Source organism: Mus caroli, chromosome 3 (genome assembly GCF_900094665.2).
Source record: "Mus caroli chromosome 3, CAROLI_EIJ_v1.1, whole genome shotgun sequence".
In the NCBI taxonomy this organism is placed as follows: domain Eukaryota; kingdom Metazoa; phylum Chordata; class Mammalia; order Rodentia; family Muridae; genus Mus; species Mus caroli.
The window spans coordinates 78,844,310-78,861,240 of NC_034572.1; the positions used below are offsets into that span (position 1 = coordinate 78,844,310).

At 43.6% G+C, this 16,931-nt stretch overlaps 1 protein-coding gene across 6 annotated transcripts in view; it reads left to right on the plus strand.

The window, feature by feature from the left end:
- Positions 1-16,931, plus strand: part of Sh3d19 (SH3 domain containing 19) — a 154,824-nt gene that overhangs the window by 103,474 nt on the left and 34,419 nt on the right. For 4 of the 6 annotated variants that reach the window (XM_021157571.2, XM_021157572.2, XM_021157575.2 and 1 more), the window contains 4 exons: positions 4,924-4,966; positions 7,493-7,631; positions 7,768-7,921; positions 8,641-9,630. In XM_021157571.2, the coding sequence (XP_021013230.1) occupies positions 4,924-4,966; positions 7,493-7,631; positions 7,768-7,921; positions 8,641-9,630 (1,326 nt within the window). Of the gene's footprint in view, positions 1-3,477; positions 3,518-4,923; positions 4,967-7,492; positions 7,632-7,767; positions 7,922-8,640; positions 9,631-16,931 lie in introns of all 6 variants that reach the window. The other 2 variants (XM_029475567.1, XM_021157574.2) reach the window with 1 other exon arrangement.

A 16,931-nucleotide genomic window follows, 5' to 3' on the forward strand; every position in this document is an offset into this window, starting at 1 on the left:
AGGTGGAAAGGGGAAATCCAGAGTTGGCAGTTATCCTTGGCTACATAAGGAATTTGAGGCCAGCCTGGGCTATATGAGATCCTGTCTTAAAAAAACAAAACCAACAGCCTTAATCTGGCTATGCAGTATCAACAAGCAGATAGAATCTTATGTAATATTTTTTCTAAAATAAGAGGTATCTATCTGCTGAATTTAAAAAAATATTAACCTCTGGTCTAGAGAAACAGCTCAGTGGCTAATGTCACTGCTATTCTTCCAGAAACCCTGGGTTCAAGTCTCAGAATCCATATGGCAGCCCACAACCATCCATAACTCCAATTCCGATGGATCCAATGCCATCTTCTGGCCTCCAAAGGCACTGCATGCACACGGCAGACAGTCATGCAAGCAAAACACTTATACACATAAAACACAAAATAAAAAATACCAAAGCCTGTCTCTTTCATTAATTTAGTCTCTTTATGAAATTTTCAAAAGCTCTGTAAGTGTAGCCTGGCAGTGGTGGCACACGCCTTTAATCCCAGCACTTGGGAGGCAGAGTTTGTCAGGTCTGTGAGTTCAAGGCCAGCCTGGTCTACAGAGTGATTGAGTTCCAGGACAGCCAGAGAAACCCTGCCTCAAAAAACTCAATAGATGCCTATAAAGATAGGCTCATACTTCCATAGTAGAATTCTCTCCAAACTTAACATTTATATTTTGTGACTTTCCCTCTTGGCTGGTGTTTTATGATTTGCTGTTGGTATAGGATTTTAACCTTTTGTAAATAAAGGCCTTTATATAAACAGAACAGGGATTACCTTTGACAGAAAAAGTAAAGACAGGGTTTTAGATGTTTTACTTTAAAACTGGAGTGGAGATTACTACACTAGAAATAATATAGCCTATGTTTAGGAATATAGGTTTTAATATTTAATATGGATTTAAAGCATCCACGCGTCACGAAGAACATGGCTTTGAACAGTTACGGGGAACAGTCGGTGTGATGGCAATTCATAACAATCTGTTGTCATGGCAGAGAGGTCAGTGGTTAAGTGTTGTTCTTTGATGGAGTTTGGTTCTCAGCACTCATATTGGGAGGAAAAAGATACAAGAGACAGAATCTTGTAGTGTCTCTTACAGCTCTTCTCTTTAAGGGACAGTAATGGAGGAGATGTGTGGGCATTCTGTGCTGCCACCAGCTGGTGTCTTCCCTCTCCTTCCTGGAATGTGAGGACTTGCTCTTTGTCCCTGACTCCCTAGGTTCCCTGGGACAGAGTCTGCTTAGACTGTGCAAGGTAAAGAGAAGACGGTTGAGCATAAAGGGGCAAAACAAACTCAGAAGGAAAGGCCGGAGTTGTGGAAAAACCAGGAGCCGGCTGCCTGTGGGGCTGAAGGAGTTCTCTGTGGAAGGATGCGAGGCTGCTGAGGCCAAGGAAAGGGGTCAAAGCACAGGCCAGTACGTTCTGTGCCTGGGAGGTCGGTGGAGATAGTAGCCACCGTAGAACATTTCAACATTGACTAGAACCAAGTTTGGGAGTAAAAATAAACAAAGGAGGGGCTGGTGTTGGAGACAGGAAAGTCCAGCAGAGGGAACCTGGTTATAGGCTGCGGAGGATGGGGAAGTTTGTGGCTGGAGGGGAAGCAGTGATCTGGGAGAGCAAGACGGGGCACAAGAGAGGAGGAAACTGGCACAATGGCCCCAGCAAAGGGAGGGAGGAGAAGATGAAGCAAAGGGGTTTTGGGTTCTAATGACCAATTCGTCCTTTAATTCCTATCTGTCACTCACATGGTAAAAAACAACATGTGCCTGCTATTGCTCTGCCACAAAAACAAGGACAAATGGATATACTGTCCTCATTCATATAACCATAAAGTGAGGGGTAATTAACAACACCACCCCCATTCTCCCTTTCGCCTATTGTTTAAGAACATTTGTAGGGCTAGCAAGATGGCTTAGGGGTTAAAAGCTTGATGCTCTTCTGGAAACCCGGAGTCTGAGTCCCAGCATTCACGTGGCAGCTCACAATCATTTGTGACTCCAGGCCACAGAGATCCAGTGTCTACTTCTGGCCTCTGTGGGCACCTGGTATGCACAGAATACATGGGCATAGATGCAGGCAAAACATCCATACACATAGTTACTGATGGTTGTGAGTGCCCATAGTGGGTACTGGATATCTAACCTGGGTCCTCTGGAGGAGCAGCCATTGCTCTTAACCACTGAGCCAGCTCCCTAGCCCCTAATTTAAATAAAGCAACAAACAATTTCTTAAAGGAAAAAGTTGTAAATTTTTTTTTATCATAGCAGTCAACTAAGATGACCTATTTACTGGTATCTAATCAACCAGGCATCTAACCCTGGAAAGCCTTTGTTCTTTCTTAAAGCCGCATTACACAGCCAGTTGCTTTTTAAATTCCTTAATAATGATTCTAGATCCAGTCTATGGTGGGATTTTGTGCATTCATTCTTTGGCTCCTAAATATGTTTTAAATTTTTTTTACATGTGCTAATAGGACATATCTGACATAATCTGATTTTTTTTTTTTTTTTTTTTTTTGGTTTTTTTGAAAACAAGGTTTTTGATACATAGCTCAGACTAGACTGGAACTCACTATGTACACCAGGCTGGCCTTGAACTTATAGTTATTCTCCTGCCTCCCAAGTGCTGAGACTATAGGCGTGTGCCATGACTCTTGGCCTTTTCATTAACTTTTTAGACAAACATGTCCCTAGAATCCAGATTCCTCCAACATTGCTCCCATACCATCAGCTGGGAGCTGTCTCGCAGTAGGGGGTAGCACTTTCGGCAGGTTGTGAGCGGACCCTGATTTACAGCTGAAGGAAGTTGAAGCCAGGGAGGTTTGGTTTACAAGGTAGACCTGCGATGTGGGTGAGACGTCCAGACTTGAAGGCACAAGTTTGCCTCTCTGGATGCCCTTGATGTCATATCACACTCATCTGCTCACCCCTGTCCAAAAAATGTAGCCTTTGAGCTGTTTATTATTGTGACTTACCAATAGGGTGGTTCTATAGTCAGGACAATATAAAATCTTTCTACATATTTGTTTCCTCTAGTTATTTAATAGATTATTTTAGATTATTTAGAATGAGAACTAACAGCCAGCTCACCCACTTCTACAAGGAGCCAAAGTATTTGGAGCAGCAGCAGGCTGTTCCCAGCCATCTGGACTGTCACACCTGTGTGACCTGAGTTGCTCACACCTCTGCGGCTCTCCCTATGGTTTGAGGAGGATCAAAGATGGCCTGTCCAGGCTTATGATCCTACCATCTGAAAATGTGGTCCATCAACTTTCTTTTCCATTGAAGTGTACAGAATGGGGGGGAACTAAAGGGATCTTTAGAATGTTTCTTAACCTCTTAGGGAAAAAGCAACACGGTTGCTGGTCTTGTTGCTGGATTTTTTGTAGAGCACAGGCAACTGGCTCACCCCTTCCCCTCCCTCTCCTCTTCTGTAACCCCTTCTTTTTCTCCCTTAGCACTCATGACTAGTGTACAGCACAATGCCCCGCGGAAGAGGTATGTTCATGCAGGAAGACTTGGGGAAGTGCTGCATCTGCTGATTCCAGCTTTAGTGGTGATGGTGGGCATATGGCTGCAGCAAACGTGGGTGATTCTGATGCAATAAAACCTCCTTACCAATCAGACATCCCTGCAGAGCTCTGACCTCTCCCGCTCCAGTAGACAACATTCCTCCATGTAGCTCAGCTTTGACTTTGTCAAATGTCACTGGAGCCCAATGATGCTATGAGCAGACTCCAAGTCGAGATCCAGGCATCGGTTTGGGTTGCTGATACTGGGAGTTCCAATATCGGGAAATACAGCCCAGCATTGGATCAGTTGCCCCAGCTCTGAGATTATCCCAGCTTTTATTCCTGCCTTTTCTGGTCTCAGCTCTGGCAGTCACACTCCGAGGAAAGTTAGAAGATATAAGTGAGATGCATGCTTCTAATCTCTCCACATCAGAAGCGCTTGGAAAGTGTAGTAGAGAGGTGCTGAAAGCCACCACCCAAGTAGTCTGTCTCCCAGACAAATGCCCTTGTACACAAGTCTTTACGGTAGAGTACTTAAAGATTCCACCTGCCAAAGGGATCTTTGAAAATAGAGATAATATTCTGTTATGTTAAAAAGGGTCTCCAAAGGTGACATAATTTCCTGTTTAATTGATTTGCCTTATAAATAAAATTCAGAAAAATGTAAGCCATGGAGCTTTTATTTGAGTCTGATGAGCAGACTCATGATGTAGTCCTGGCCAGCCTGGAACTCATTATATAGCCCAGGCTAGCACTGGGCTCACAGAGAGCTGCCTGCCTCTGCCTCAGCACTGGGATTAAGGATGTGTGCCCCACACCTAGCTGCCATAGAGACTTTTGAGTTTGAGACTTAGAGAAAAGTCTTGATTGTTCCACACACAAAAATTGTGTATTATAAATGTGAGCGGGAAAGTGTTTTGAGTATATTTATTTACACTTATATTTATTATTATTTCATAAAACTACTGGAAAGTCAGAAAAGCTAAAAAAAAATAAGTAAAAAAATGTCATTACTTCTACACTTTTTACAACAGGAATAAAACTATTGTATTAGGCTACTCCTGTAGATAAAATTTAAATTTTTTTCTCCCATTATTGCTTTATGTTCTTTTCTTTGGTCAGTCTTCACACTGTGATTTTCAGAAATATAGACAATATTTTAGACACTATTTGAAATCTGTTATTTTCTTCTGCAAAACAAATATATGATTATAATTAACCCTGCTATACTTAAAGATCACTTTGATTTGCTTTTCTTAGCAGTATTAAAAGCAATATCTTCTATATGTGTCCTGTATAAGTTAACTTCTTTCTAATTATATACTCTATCGAAATTTAGTATTTATTGAATGTATTTGCATGGTGTTATACTAGTTTGTTTTTCTCTCATAGCTTCTCGGACCTGTATTCAGAGTGAACTTCACCGGGACAGGAGGTATGGTTATCATTATAGTAGCGGGTAGTTCTGATAGTATAAAGTGAAGTAGCATCAATTGGCAGACTATTTTACCTTCATAAGCAGTGCTATACTGACTTCTACCTCATCCACACATCTCTGAACCCATATATAAATTTGACAAATAAAGGTTTTGCTTGAGAGAAATGACACAGGCCTTAAAAGATTCTTTTGTATTTGCTGAATTCAATTTTAAGGTAATTATTAAACAACTACTGTAAAACTTTATTGTAGTGATGTAGAGAGATAATTTTTCCTTATAAGTACTGAACAGATGTTGCACAGATATAAGAGTAGATGGCAGGGTGTATGATAATAGTAAAGACTAAGAAAGGCAGGCTGGATGGGCATCTGGATGAGTACATGGTAGAGGTTAAGTAGAAAGAGTGATAAAGCCTAGCAGTGGTGCGGCACGCCTTTAAGCCCAGCACTCAGGAGGCAGAGGCAAGTGAATCTCTGTGAGTTCAAGGCCAACCTGGTCTGCAGAGCAAGTTCCAGGGCAAGCAGAGAAATCCTGTCTCAAAAAAACTAAAATGTGTGTGTGTGTGTGTGTGTGTGTGAGAGAGAGAGAGAGAGAGAGAGAGAGAGAGAGAGAGAGGTGAAAGAGAACAAAGTAAAAGAATAGATGATGTATAGATAGGTAGGTAGGTAGATAGAAGAATGAATGAATGAATGAATGAACGAACAAAGGTAGATAGACAAATAGAAGGATGGACAGGTGGATAAAGAATGGATAAAGCTTTATGAGTCATCATCCCTGCTTTAAACTTCTCTAAAGTACAGTAAAGAATAATGAAGAGGTGCTGGAGAGATGGCTTAGTGGTTAAGAGCACTAGCTATTCTTCCAGAGGATCCGGGTTCAATTCCCAGCACCCACGTAGCAGCTCACAACTATCTGTAACTCCCATTCCAGGGGATCCAACACCCTAACATATGCATGCCCTAATACATGCAGTCAAAGCACCAGTATACACAAAAATAAATAGTTTTTTTTTTTTTAATAAGAAAAGAATAATGAAGAACAGGGACTATCTAGGACACTAGAGAGACAAGACAGTCTCACTCAGTAGCCCAGGCTGGTCTGTAGCTCATTATGAAGCCCTTGCTTCAGTCCTCCTGCCTCAGCCTCCCGAGTGCTGGGATTGCAGGTGTGAGCCACCCATCCCAGCTGAAAAAGGAGTTAGGCTGAGATAGAATGATGTTCAAATCCTGACTTCAGTATTTCCTACCATATGGCCTTGGACAAGCCACTGGCCCTCCTTAACTTCCTCTCTGTAAAATGGCGCTGGCCACACCCACCTCAAAGGTTGTCATAAGGCTTCGTGTATATTTCTAGTGCTCAGCACTCACTGGTAACTCCTCCTAAGTTAAAAAGGCTGGCAATGGGGGTTTTAGGGAATGCAGTTCTAACTTAATCAGTGGTAAAGCTATCATACTTCATGAGCTTGCTGGAGAATGTGTATATGTATACAATTTTGATAACAACATTTTTTCTATTTTCAGAGAGTGCTAGAGAAGACAAAACAAATGTCATATTCCTGTTTGTTAGATAAGAAACTGAAGTTCAGAAACGCTGACTAACTTTCCCAGGGTCTCATGGGTGGAGTTTGCTAGAAAAGCAAGTTGGGAATTAAACATAACCATGTAGACTCAAGCCAAAGGTAGTGGCGGACCTCCTTAATCCCAGTACTCGGGAGGCAGAGGCAGGTGGATCTCTGTGAGTTCGAGGCCAGCCTGATCTACAGAGTGAGTTCCAGAACAGCCAGAGCCACATACATAGTGAGACCCTGTCACAAAACAAACAAACAAAAATGCAGGCTCAGAGTAAGAAAGGAAGGTTTTTTTGAGTCACTATGATACAAGTCTTCCAGATAAATCAAGTCATATACAAAATACAAAGCCGACTAGGATATGCATACATACGCCAAATCCTCAAAGTGAAAGTGTACATTAAAACATTTAAAGGTAGCTTCAAGCTGGGGCAGAGACCGAGTGAGAACAGGGTTATTGTCGCATGGTGACTTCCATTCTGTGTATACTTCCTCAGCACAGAAAACCAAACAAGCCCACTGGCCAGTTATTGTCACATGGTGACTTCCGTTCTGTGTATACTTCCTCAGCACAGAAAACCAAACAAGCCTACTGGCCAGGATATTTCTCTGCTGTAGGCCACAGATTTGTGCCATCTACTAGCCAACAGCAGAACTATGGAATGAAGCTGAGAGGCCTTAATCAGCCCTGTCCTGCCAACCACAGCCGAGCTAAGCACACTGGGGACTAATTCTCCAGCATTCCAGGTTCATGAAGGATGGTGGTCATTCGCTCCCTTGAAGCTTTCCTGGCTATTCTCTGTGGCCACTAGGACCACAAAGGCCATGCTGAGACCTCTAATAGATTTTGATGCTTTTTTAGAAGGTGCTTGCCCCATGAGTCTCTAAACACTGATACACAATGTTAACCCATGTCCTACCTGAGAACCTTACTGAGGGAGGCTCCATCTTGCAGGCGTCCAGAGATCACCATCGTGGCAGCAGAGCCACTGAGGCCGGCCTCGTGGTTTCCAGGAGCTCCACCTCCAGGACTGGGATTTCCCTCCACGCCTGGAGCAGGCCCTTGGAGACCCAATGACTTGGTTCCTGCTGAGGTGCGTAAACACCACCACATTGTGTCTTTGCATTTTCTTTTTTCAAATTACATTCCAAGATTTTCACCATGAGGCTGTAGGCACCTTGCCTGTTGTTGCCCATAGACGTAGGCAATTTTCATTCTTTACTCTCCAGCTCCCGCCGTCCTATGAGCAAGTGATAAAAGAAATCAACCAAGTCCAGGTCAACGCCACAAATAACAATAATGCTGCTGCCACTCCAAGGAGCACTATCACCTCTGCGACGCAGACGGACTTTCCGGAGGACATAGACAGCGATCCTCCCCCAAGTAATGCAAGTGCTCTGTCTCCCCTAATTCTGACCTAGTTCTGGGGCCGCCATCAGCCTGGCCTCCTGCCTTTAAGATAATTTGCAAGTCGTGCATCATTTATTGAATCTTGCTTTCTAGGCTTTGTGATCCCTGTGTGCTTTAATTTGGGTATGCAGTGATTGCTCTAATAGATCTTTCTTGAGAGCTGTAACCCTGTCTCTCATCCATCTCACAAAAGCACCCTCTGTTTAACCTACAGTGGGCATTAGTGTGGGTCCCCTTTGTTCCCACTGAGAAGGATTTTCTCCATAATGATAGATATGGAAAAGAAACATTTCTCAATAAATAAAGGTATTTAGTAATAAGTTCTTCTTGGTGAGATGCTATGGGTGACTGTTCTGTGGGCTTCTTTGGAGAATTCTATACTCCGGCAATAGAGATGAGAGTGACTTGCCTTGGAAAGTGAGCATTAAAGTTGTTGAGTTTTGACAGCCAGGTTTGTGTGATGTCTCATGAAAGCCAGGACTTCAACGGTATTTTAAAACATACAATGACTATGTTACAAAAACAAATGCAAGTTGTACAGTCCTGTAAGCTGACTTCGAATAGTTCCTAATGGAAATCTAATCTCTTGGTAGTCCATCTGTATATTTTTAAATCTGTATAGCTCCTGTTAAAAGTTTTTGCTTTTCAAATGGTAACACCACACCTTTGCCCTGCTCCTTTGCTCCTGTCAGCACTACAGGCGCCTCTCCAGCCTCTCCAGCCGTCACCCGCAGCCTCAGCTGGTAACCTCCCCCCAGGTGTGGCACCTTTAATCGTCTTCGATATCTGTGAAGAGCAAACTTGTCCTGAAAACCCCAGTGCTACAAGATGTCCAGTGCCAAGACCAAGATCAAAAAGCAACCTCAGGCCAGTAGCTAGGGATGCTAACAGTAAAGAGAAAAACAGCCAGAAAAGCCCAGTGACCCCCAGAGAAGACTGGCCACCCCACTGTCTACTGGACAGCACCTGCAATTTAGATAGCCAAGCAATGATGAACATTATGAACACAGAACAAAGCCAAAATACTATTGTTTCCAGGATCAAGGCATTTGAGGGTCAGACAAACACAGAAATCCCAGGACTGCCCAAGAAACCCGAGATTATTCCCCGCACGATTCCCCCGAAGCCAGCTGTTTCCTCAGGGAAACCCTTAGTGGCACCCAAGCCAGCTGCTAACAGAGCTTCTGGGGAATGGGACACATGGGCCGAAAACAGGCTCAAGGTGACTTCCAGAGAAGGGCTCACCCCATACTCATCTCCACAAGAAGCCGGAATCACCCCAGTAACCAAACCTGAATTGCCAAAGAAACCAACTCCTGGCCTTACACGAAGCGTGAACCATGAGACTTCTGGAGGAAGACCCATGGCCGAGAGCCCCGATACGGGGAAGAAAATCCCAACTCCTGCTCCCCGGCCTTTGCTGCCGAAAAAATCAGCCTCCACAGATGCCCCACCGTACCCTTCGATTCCACCGAAACTGGTTTCTGTCCCTCCCCGACTCTCAGTAGCATCACAAGCCAAAGCGTTCCGGTCACTTGGAGAAGGGCTGCCATCCAATCCCCCAGTTCCAGCTCCACAGAGCAAAGCCCTGGGGGACATCGACCTCATCAGCTTTGACGATGACGTATTGCCCACCCTGGGGAGCCCAGCTGAAGAACCCATTGGTTCTGAGACGGTTCTAGGTGAGTAAAAATCTGACGTGGAAGAAACCTGAGCTCATAATGGTGTCTTCAGTTTCACTCGCTGTTTTGGTATTCAGTCCATATATATGAATAGAGGTTTGTGCACATCTTTCAAGATGGTGTAAACAGAAATAAGAGACATGGGATACATGCTCATAGAGACAGGGAAAGAGATGCTAGAATACACCGATTTTATTATAGCAGCCAGGCATAAGCAGACAGGGACTGGGGACCAGTTTTTTAACTGGCTTCCTGAATTAGCAGTTTGAAGTTCAGGCCACACAATGAAAGGATCTGGGAACAACCTAGCTTTAGGAGGATGAAATGCAAGCTTCACAAATGGAGAATCATTTGCTGACCCCACAGGGGTCCTAGCTGAGAGCCAGGAGAAGGGCCCGCCCAAGGAGGGATCCCGGAAGAATGATGGTGCCTGGAGCCAGGACACACACAGTGCAGGATTCTTTCCCATAATCCTCACAGAATATCTCGGCAATGCAAATTTCTGTAACTAAAACTCAAAAATGGTAAGGGTGCTGCCAAGATCAAGATAATTAGATTTCCCAAAGGCGGAGAGAATGTTTTCTTCACACTGTTCAGATAGCAAAGCTTATCTGTCGGTGACATAAAGTTTATCTTTGATCTGTCAAACCAAGCTGATCTGTGTCTCCATGGAAAAATTCCTTTTACTACTGTTTACTTATTTGGATGAAAATTTGTGGGCATATAAACTTGATAGTATTTTCCAGATTTTAACTGTTATCTTTTAAATATTAAGTATGCCTTAGAATGGTGTAGAATACGTACAGTTTTAAAGCGAAAGTGTGGCTAAGCAGGATAGCTCAGCACTCGAGGCTGAGTTAGGAAAACCCCAAGCTTAAGGACATCCTGGGCTCTTCCGAGACTTGTCTCAAACAAACAAAATCTGAATACCATGTGTCTTGTATATGGTAGGAGACATAGTTGTTACGTGTTTATTATGCACACATTATAACTGGCTATGGCATATAAAGCAAAAAGGCACATCTCTTATCCATAAAAGGCAGGAGGAGAACAGCAGGCTATATTGAGCTTCTGCGGATGGTCTGTATACTGTGATGGATGCTATTTTTTATTTCAACTCAAACTAATTTGATTTAAGACAACCCTCTGTGTGGCATCAGTGGCCTCACGTTTCAGATGAAGTAAACAGACTGAAAGACTATCAGTGCCTCATGTCATAAAATTGTTTTCCCAGCCATGGCTCGAGCACCCTCAAGTATGTGCACGTGTGTGTGTGTGTGTGTGTGTGTGTGTGTGTGTGTGTGTGTATGTGTGAGTGTGTTTGTGTTTGAGTGTGTGTGTGTTTGTGAGTGTTTGTGTGAGTAAGTATGTGTGTGTGTCTGTGGGTGAGTCTGTGTAGGTGAGTTTGTATATGTGTCTGTGTGTGAGTCTGTGTGTGTGAGTTTGTGTGTCTGTGTGTGTGTCCACTTTGACTTGGTATGGGGGGGGGGGGGAATCAAGCCCAAGGCTTCATTCATCATGCTACCAACTGATCTACATTCCCAGCCCCCAAATACAATCTTTGTATTCTAAGTCCTGTTTGGGGTTCACATTATGTTTGCTACCTACATTTTTAGGACTCCCTAAACAAACAAAACTTTATGGGCTATTTTAATGTGTTGCTAATAACATTTTTTAATCTAAACCTTTTGATGCTACAAGTGCCAGAGAAGGGCAAGATGGGGAAACAATATAAGCCAAACAGAGGTTGCCTTTTTAGAACCTGCTGGGGATGGAAACTTGGTTAAAAATGCTGAAAATTACCGGGCGTGATGGCGCACGCCTTTGATCCCACTCCCCTCTTTCCCCACATTATGGGCCCACACACACACACACACACACACACACACACACACACAAAACTGTGCACAAACATCCACACACACAAAATACTAATACAGATGAAATAAAAATAAACAAGCCAGGCGTTGGTGGCGCACGCCTTTAATCCTAGCACTCAGGGGGCAGAGGCAGGCAGATTTCTGAGTTCGAGGCCAGCCTGGTCTACAGCCAGGGCGATACAGAGAAACCCTGTCTCGGGAAAAAAAAAAATGCTGAAAATTCCTTCTGTATTATAAAGCAGATCATGACAGACATCTTCAAACAGGAAGCTGAACAGAAAGCATTCGGCCTGGCTGCAGTGCCATGCCTCACACACAGTATGGCTGCAGTGCCATGCCTCACACACAGTATGGCTGCAGTGCCATGCTCACTCTCAGCCTTTTCTGCATCTTGATTTCTATCTCTTCATCGCCTGATATTCAATCATCAGGGCCTCTTATTGGCAAGATGTATCATTTGTAGGCCTGACTAACCATTGCTCTTGACTGTGAAGTCGTAGGGAGCCCCGTGCTTATCTATTTGTAAACCTGACCCCTATATTTCGCACCTCACTTGGTGACAACCTCACACAACAGCCTTCCCAAGAGAGACAGAGAGGCTCTCCCTGAATCTTCTCACTGTATCACAGAGTATCTAGCTATGTGGATTGAAGTAGAGTGATCTCTTACACAGTTGCTGTGTGACTCGGCACTTCCCTCATCAGGGCAGTGCCTCTCTTTCCTCATATAAAATACCATAGTAATCCCCCTGGTGGGGGAGAGTACCCAGGCTGCTGTGATCTTGTAGGAGAGCTGTCACCATTGCAGACTGGGAGGTAGTGATTACTTCACATCTATTAAGTCACCATTGCCTGCTTTACCTTGTGACCCATCCTCAGAACTGCCTCACCCCTCCCATTCCTACATACAGCCTTTGTTCTGGATTACTGCCCCTTCCTTCTAAGCTCTTTCAAGCCGTTCATCATCTCCTGAGCCACAGCCACCCTAGGGATTTTCCCAGAGTGCACACGGGCCTTGAGGCTCCATCTTCTTGTTACCCTCCAGAGAACCTCGGGATCACCTCGGCCCTCAGTACGGATGGATTTTTTTGTTTGTTTTTGGCAGAGGATTCTGTGAGGTTTTCCTGGTATTTCGGTGGCATTGTCATTATAAGTAAATAAATGGTCTCTGTGGACCCTTGCCTAATTGGTCCAGGCATCAGCCAGAACTAGGGAGAGGAACGCAGAAGAAAACTCAGAAGTCCATCTTTGAACCTCTTTCTCTTCCCTCAAAAATAATGAGAAACTAATAAAGCGTTCATAAAATGAAGTTGCTGTATTAATCTCAGGAAATAGAGATCAGAAAATACTGACACTGTGGAAAACATTGTAAAGATTAGAAGAATTATTAAAGGAAAACTCATAAAACAGACAATTTAATATTGGATTCATTTCATAGGTAGAATGCCTTCCAGGTTAATGTAATAAAGCCCAAGAAGCATTAGCAATTCCGCTCCTAACCCTTACAAATCATACCTAGTTGTCAAAAAAAAAAAAAAAAAGCAAGCTTCTAGTGTCAGCTCCATTACACAGACCGGACTGATAGTTTAGTGACCAATCTATGCTATTAACAGAACTCTGGAGAGAGAAATGACAGAAAAGCAAGCCAGAGACGGGGAAACTAATTACAGTGGCAAGCGTATTATTACAGACAGCTAATGGACAAAAGAAATCACCAGTGTTTTTATCAGCCCAGTAATGAAGACCGTGCCTAGGTGTAAAGGGGCCTGCTTGTTTGGCGACACGTGTAGAGTAATTGGTGTTGAAATGAGAAACCAGAAAGAAGACAGAGTGAACACGGCAGAGACAGGAAAATGTCACTGACGTCCCTAGATCTGGACAGTGTTTGTCTTGTGTGCATGAGCAGTCTCTGATAGAATTATCCCCAGGAGGTTATTAACCACCTGTAGACCACAGGATTCTGAGAACCTGCTGCTGCCTGTGCACCTTTTATCTCCTTTCAAAAGGTATCCATTAGTTCATGTATGAGCAGTTTGCGGTACAACCTTAACACGTCAAGACCACTCCTGGGCTCTACACCAAGAACTTGTTCTAAAGAATACTGGAGATAATGCACATACGTCTTAGTCACTGTTCTGTTGCTGTGACAAAACACTCTGATCCAGGCAACTTATAGAAGAAAGCATTTATTGGGTCTTATGGTTTGGAGGGTTAGGGTCCATGATGATCTTGGCGGGGGAACATGGCTGCAAGCAGGCAGGCAGGCAGGAATGGTGCCCGAACAGTATCTGAGAGCTCACATCTTAATCTGAAAGTAGGAGGCAGAGAGAGACACACATACTGGGAATGGCTCTTTTGAAACCTTCAAACCTGTGACACACCCCAGTGACACACCTTCTTCAACAAGGACACAACCCCTAATCTTTCCCAAACAGTTGCAGCAGCTGGAGATCAAATATTCAAACATATATGACCTATGACAGTCATTCTCATCAGCAGTCTATGCAGATTATGTATACTCAAAGAATATTGGAAATAAGTTTCAATAGGCTGCTTAAATGAATTATGATAGGATGCCATACAATGGACTATTGTGTAGTACCTAGACAGCAAACGAACCTCCATAAGCCCAGGGTTTAACCTACAATACTGTGTAAGCCTGATGAGGTGGCGCAGGCCTGTATTTCCAGCACTCAGTGAGGAGCAGGAGGCTCAGGAGCTCAAGGTCCTCCTCAGCTACTTAGTGAGCTTGATACATAAATGTATCACTGTATATGAAATCACTGTGTATCACTGTGTATCACTGCCCCGGAGACATAAGACCCTTTCTCAAATAAACAAGATGAAGAATGGGATTCCTGGTATTTTAGTTACTGATTGTGTGAAGTCTTACACGATGTACCTGGAAGGACTTGGAGAACATGGATGGAAGGCCTGATTTTCATTTTGCGTTGAGTTGTTTAAATTGTATAAGTGAGCCGGGCGTGGTGGCGCACGCCTTTAATCCCAGCACTTGGAAGGCAGAGGCAGACGGATTTCTGAGTTCGAGGCCAGCCTGGTCTACACAGTGAGTTCCAGGACAGTGAGGGCTACACAGAGAAACCCTGTCTTGGGGGAAAAAAAAGCAAAATAAATAAATAAATTGTTTAAGTGCGACCTTTAGCAAAATTATCTTCTTTACTTGTTTCTCCTTTCTTCCTTTTTCTTTTTTCTTCCAGTTAGGATTTTATCACTCTGTAGCTCAGGTTGCCACCCAACTTGCCATGGCCCTGCCTTTACCTCACAGCTCCTGGAATCATACAGACGCCCACGTCTGTCCCAATCATTTTTCCTTCTTTTTTTTTTTTTAAGATTCTGTTTGTTTATTTTGTGTGAGTAATATATATAATATATATGTATCTGCATTCCTCAAGGCAGTTTTTGATTTTATAGCTTATTATTGTTGATTGATATTATTGTTGCCTTGGAAAAGCAATGAGATTTATTGACAATATCTCTTCAGATTAATAGTCCAATCTATTGTTTCTTTGTATCTAATATCCCCACCTTTAAAACTATAGTCATATTTCGAACCATTGAGAAAATGTACTTGGGGCAGGGGGGAAAAGTTCTTTCTTACAGTATATTTTTTAAAAAATATATTTACCATCTATATTTTATTCTTTTTTTTTTTCTTTTTTGAAAAAAGGCTTCTCCATGTATCCCTGGCTGGATTTGAACTCAGAGATCTGCCTGCCTCTGCCTACAAAGTGTTGGGATTAAAGGCGTGCGCCACCGCCGCCCAGTCATTTTCTTTTTTCAATAATAAAATGAAAGTATTTTGGAGTTGAATACTCAAAGATTCCCCCTGTTGTTGCCCCTGTATTTTGCTTTTGTTTCTAAAAAAAGGAAAAAGAAAAGAAAAAAAATCCTATAACATATGCTCCTAGAAATATTTACTTCCAGTGGTTTTTGTCCCTAGAGTCATTTTCTAAAACTAAGGCCCAGGACTGAAGGTCGAGAACTTTAGCCCTTTAAACAGATGTCAGCGATGCGGCCTTCTGTGCCTGCAGTCCACAAACACAGAGGGGGGGGTGCCATGCTTGCTTGTATGGTGCCCACATTCAGGGAGAAAAGTCAACTTCAGCAGTTGAGCGTGTGGCTCATGTAGAGGGAACTTGATTGTTTTGCACATCATGGAGGTAAAGACCAGGGCTTTGATTCCCCTTCCTTCTCAGTGATTTGTCCTCTTTGTCCTCTTTTAATGCAGAATTCAATTTCAGGCTCCACATTTTTTCTCCCTCAAACTCACCCAGCAAATATTGTTAGCCGGAAACTATACCAGTAACGAGCATATTAGAGATGCCAGAAGCAGCAATTACAGCAGAAATACCACAGGAGAGGCTGACTACCCTGAACTTGGTTAGCCTTGGTTCTTTTAACTAGTCCTTTTCCAGCAGGAAACAGATCCCTGCGAGATTCTGAAAAATGGGATGTAACCTCTGAGGGGGTTGGTGAGGTGAAGGGTGGTTGGAAGGCAAGGCCAAGCTTCTGCCGCCTGTAGAGGATAAGGAAGGGCTGGCGGTTCTAGGTTCCAGCAGGCCAGGGGGGCAGCACAGAGACGGGATGAGCAGATGAGCAGAAAGAGAAGATGCTGTAGAGTGTGACATTTTGCTTTTCCTATTCTGTTTATTTTCAGGTCTCCCATCTTTCTATTATTATTATTTATTATTATTATTATTACTACTACTACTGTGGGAAGAGAGAGTGACTGAGTGGTGCACACACTTGTGTGCATGCAGAGTCCAAAGGCTGATATCAAGTGTCTTCCTCTGTTGCTCTCCCCCTTTTTTCCTTCAACAGGGCATCTCACTGAAGCCAGGGCTCCCCCTTTCTGCTCTATCAGCTTGCCAGCCAACCCCAAGGACCCTCTTGTCTCCGCTTCCTCAGTGGGCAAAGTTTTTTACATGGATTCTAGGGATTAAACCAGGCCCCGGTGTTTGCATGGCAAGCCTTTCACCAGCTGACCTATTTCCAAAGCTCTGGGTTCCCATTGTTCAAAAAGAAATATATAGGAGCTGGGGAGGTTAGTTCAGGGGGAGGGAGTGCTTGCTGCACAAAGAGAAGGGCCTGAATTTGGATCCCAAGCATCCACGTATGGGCCTGTGTATTTGCAACTCTAGCATAAAGCGGGTAAAGAGAGATCAATGGAGCTCACTGGCCAATCGGCCTAGCCAGAAAAGCAGCCAGCTTCAGATTCAGTAAAATAACCGGCCTCCAAGGGCTAAAAATGATAGAGCAGGTTACCAGGCAGGTATCCTCTTCTGACTTCTATAACATATGCATGTGAGCCAGCACACACACACACACACACACACCACACACACACCACACACACACCACACACACACACACACACACACACCACACACACACACACACA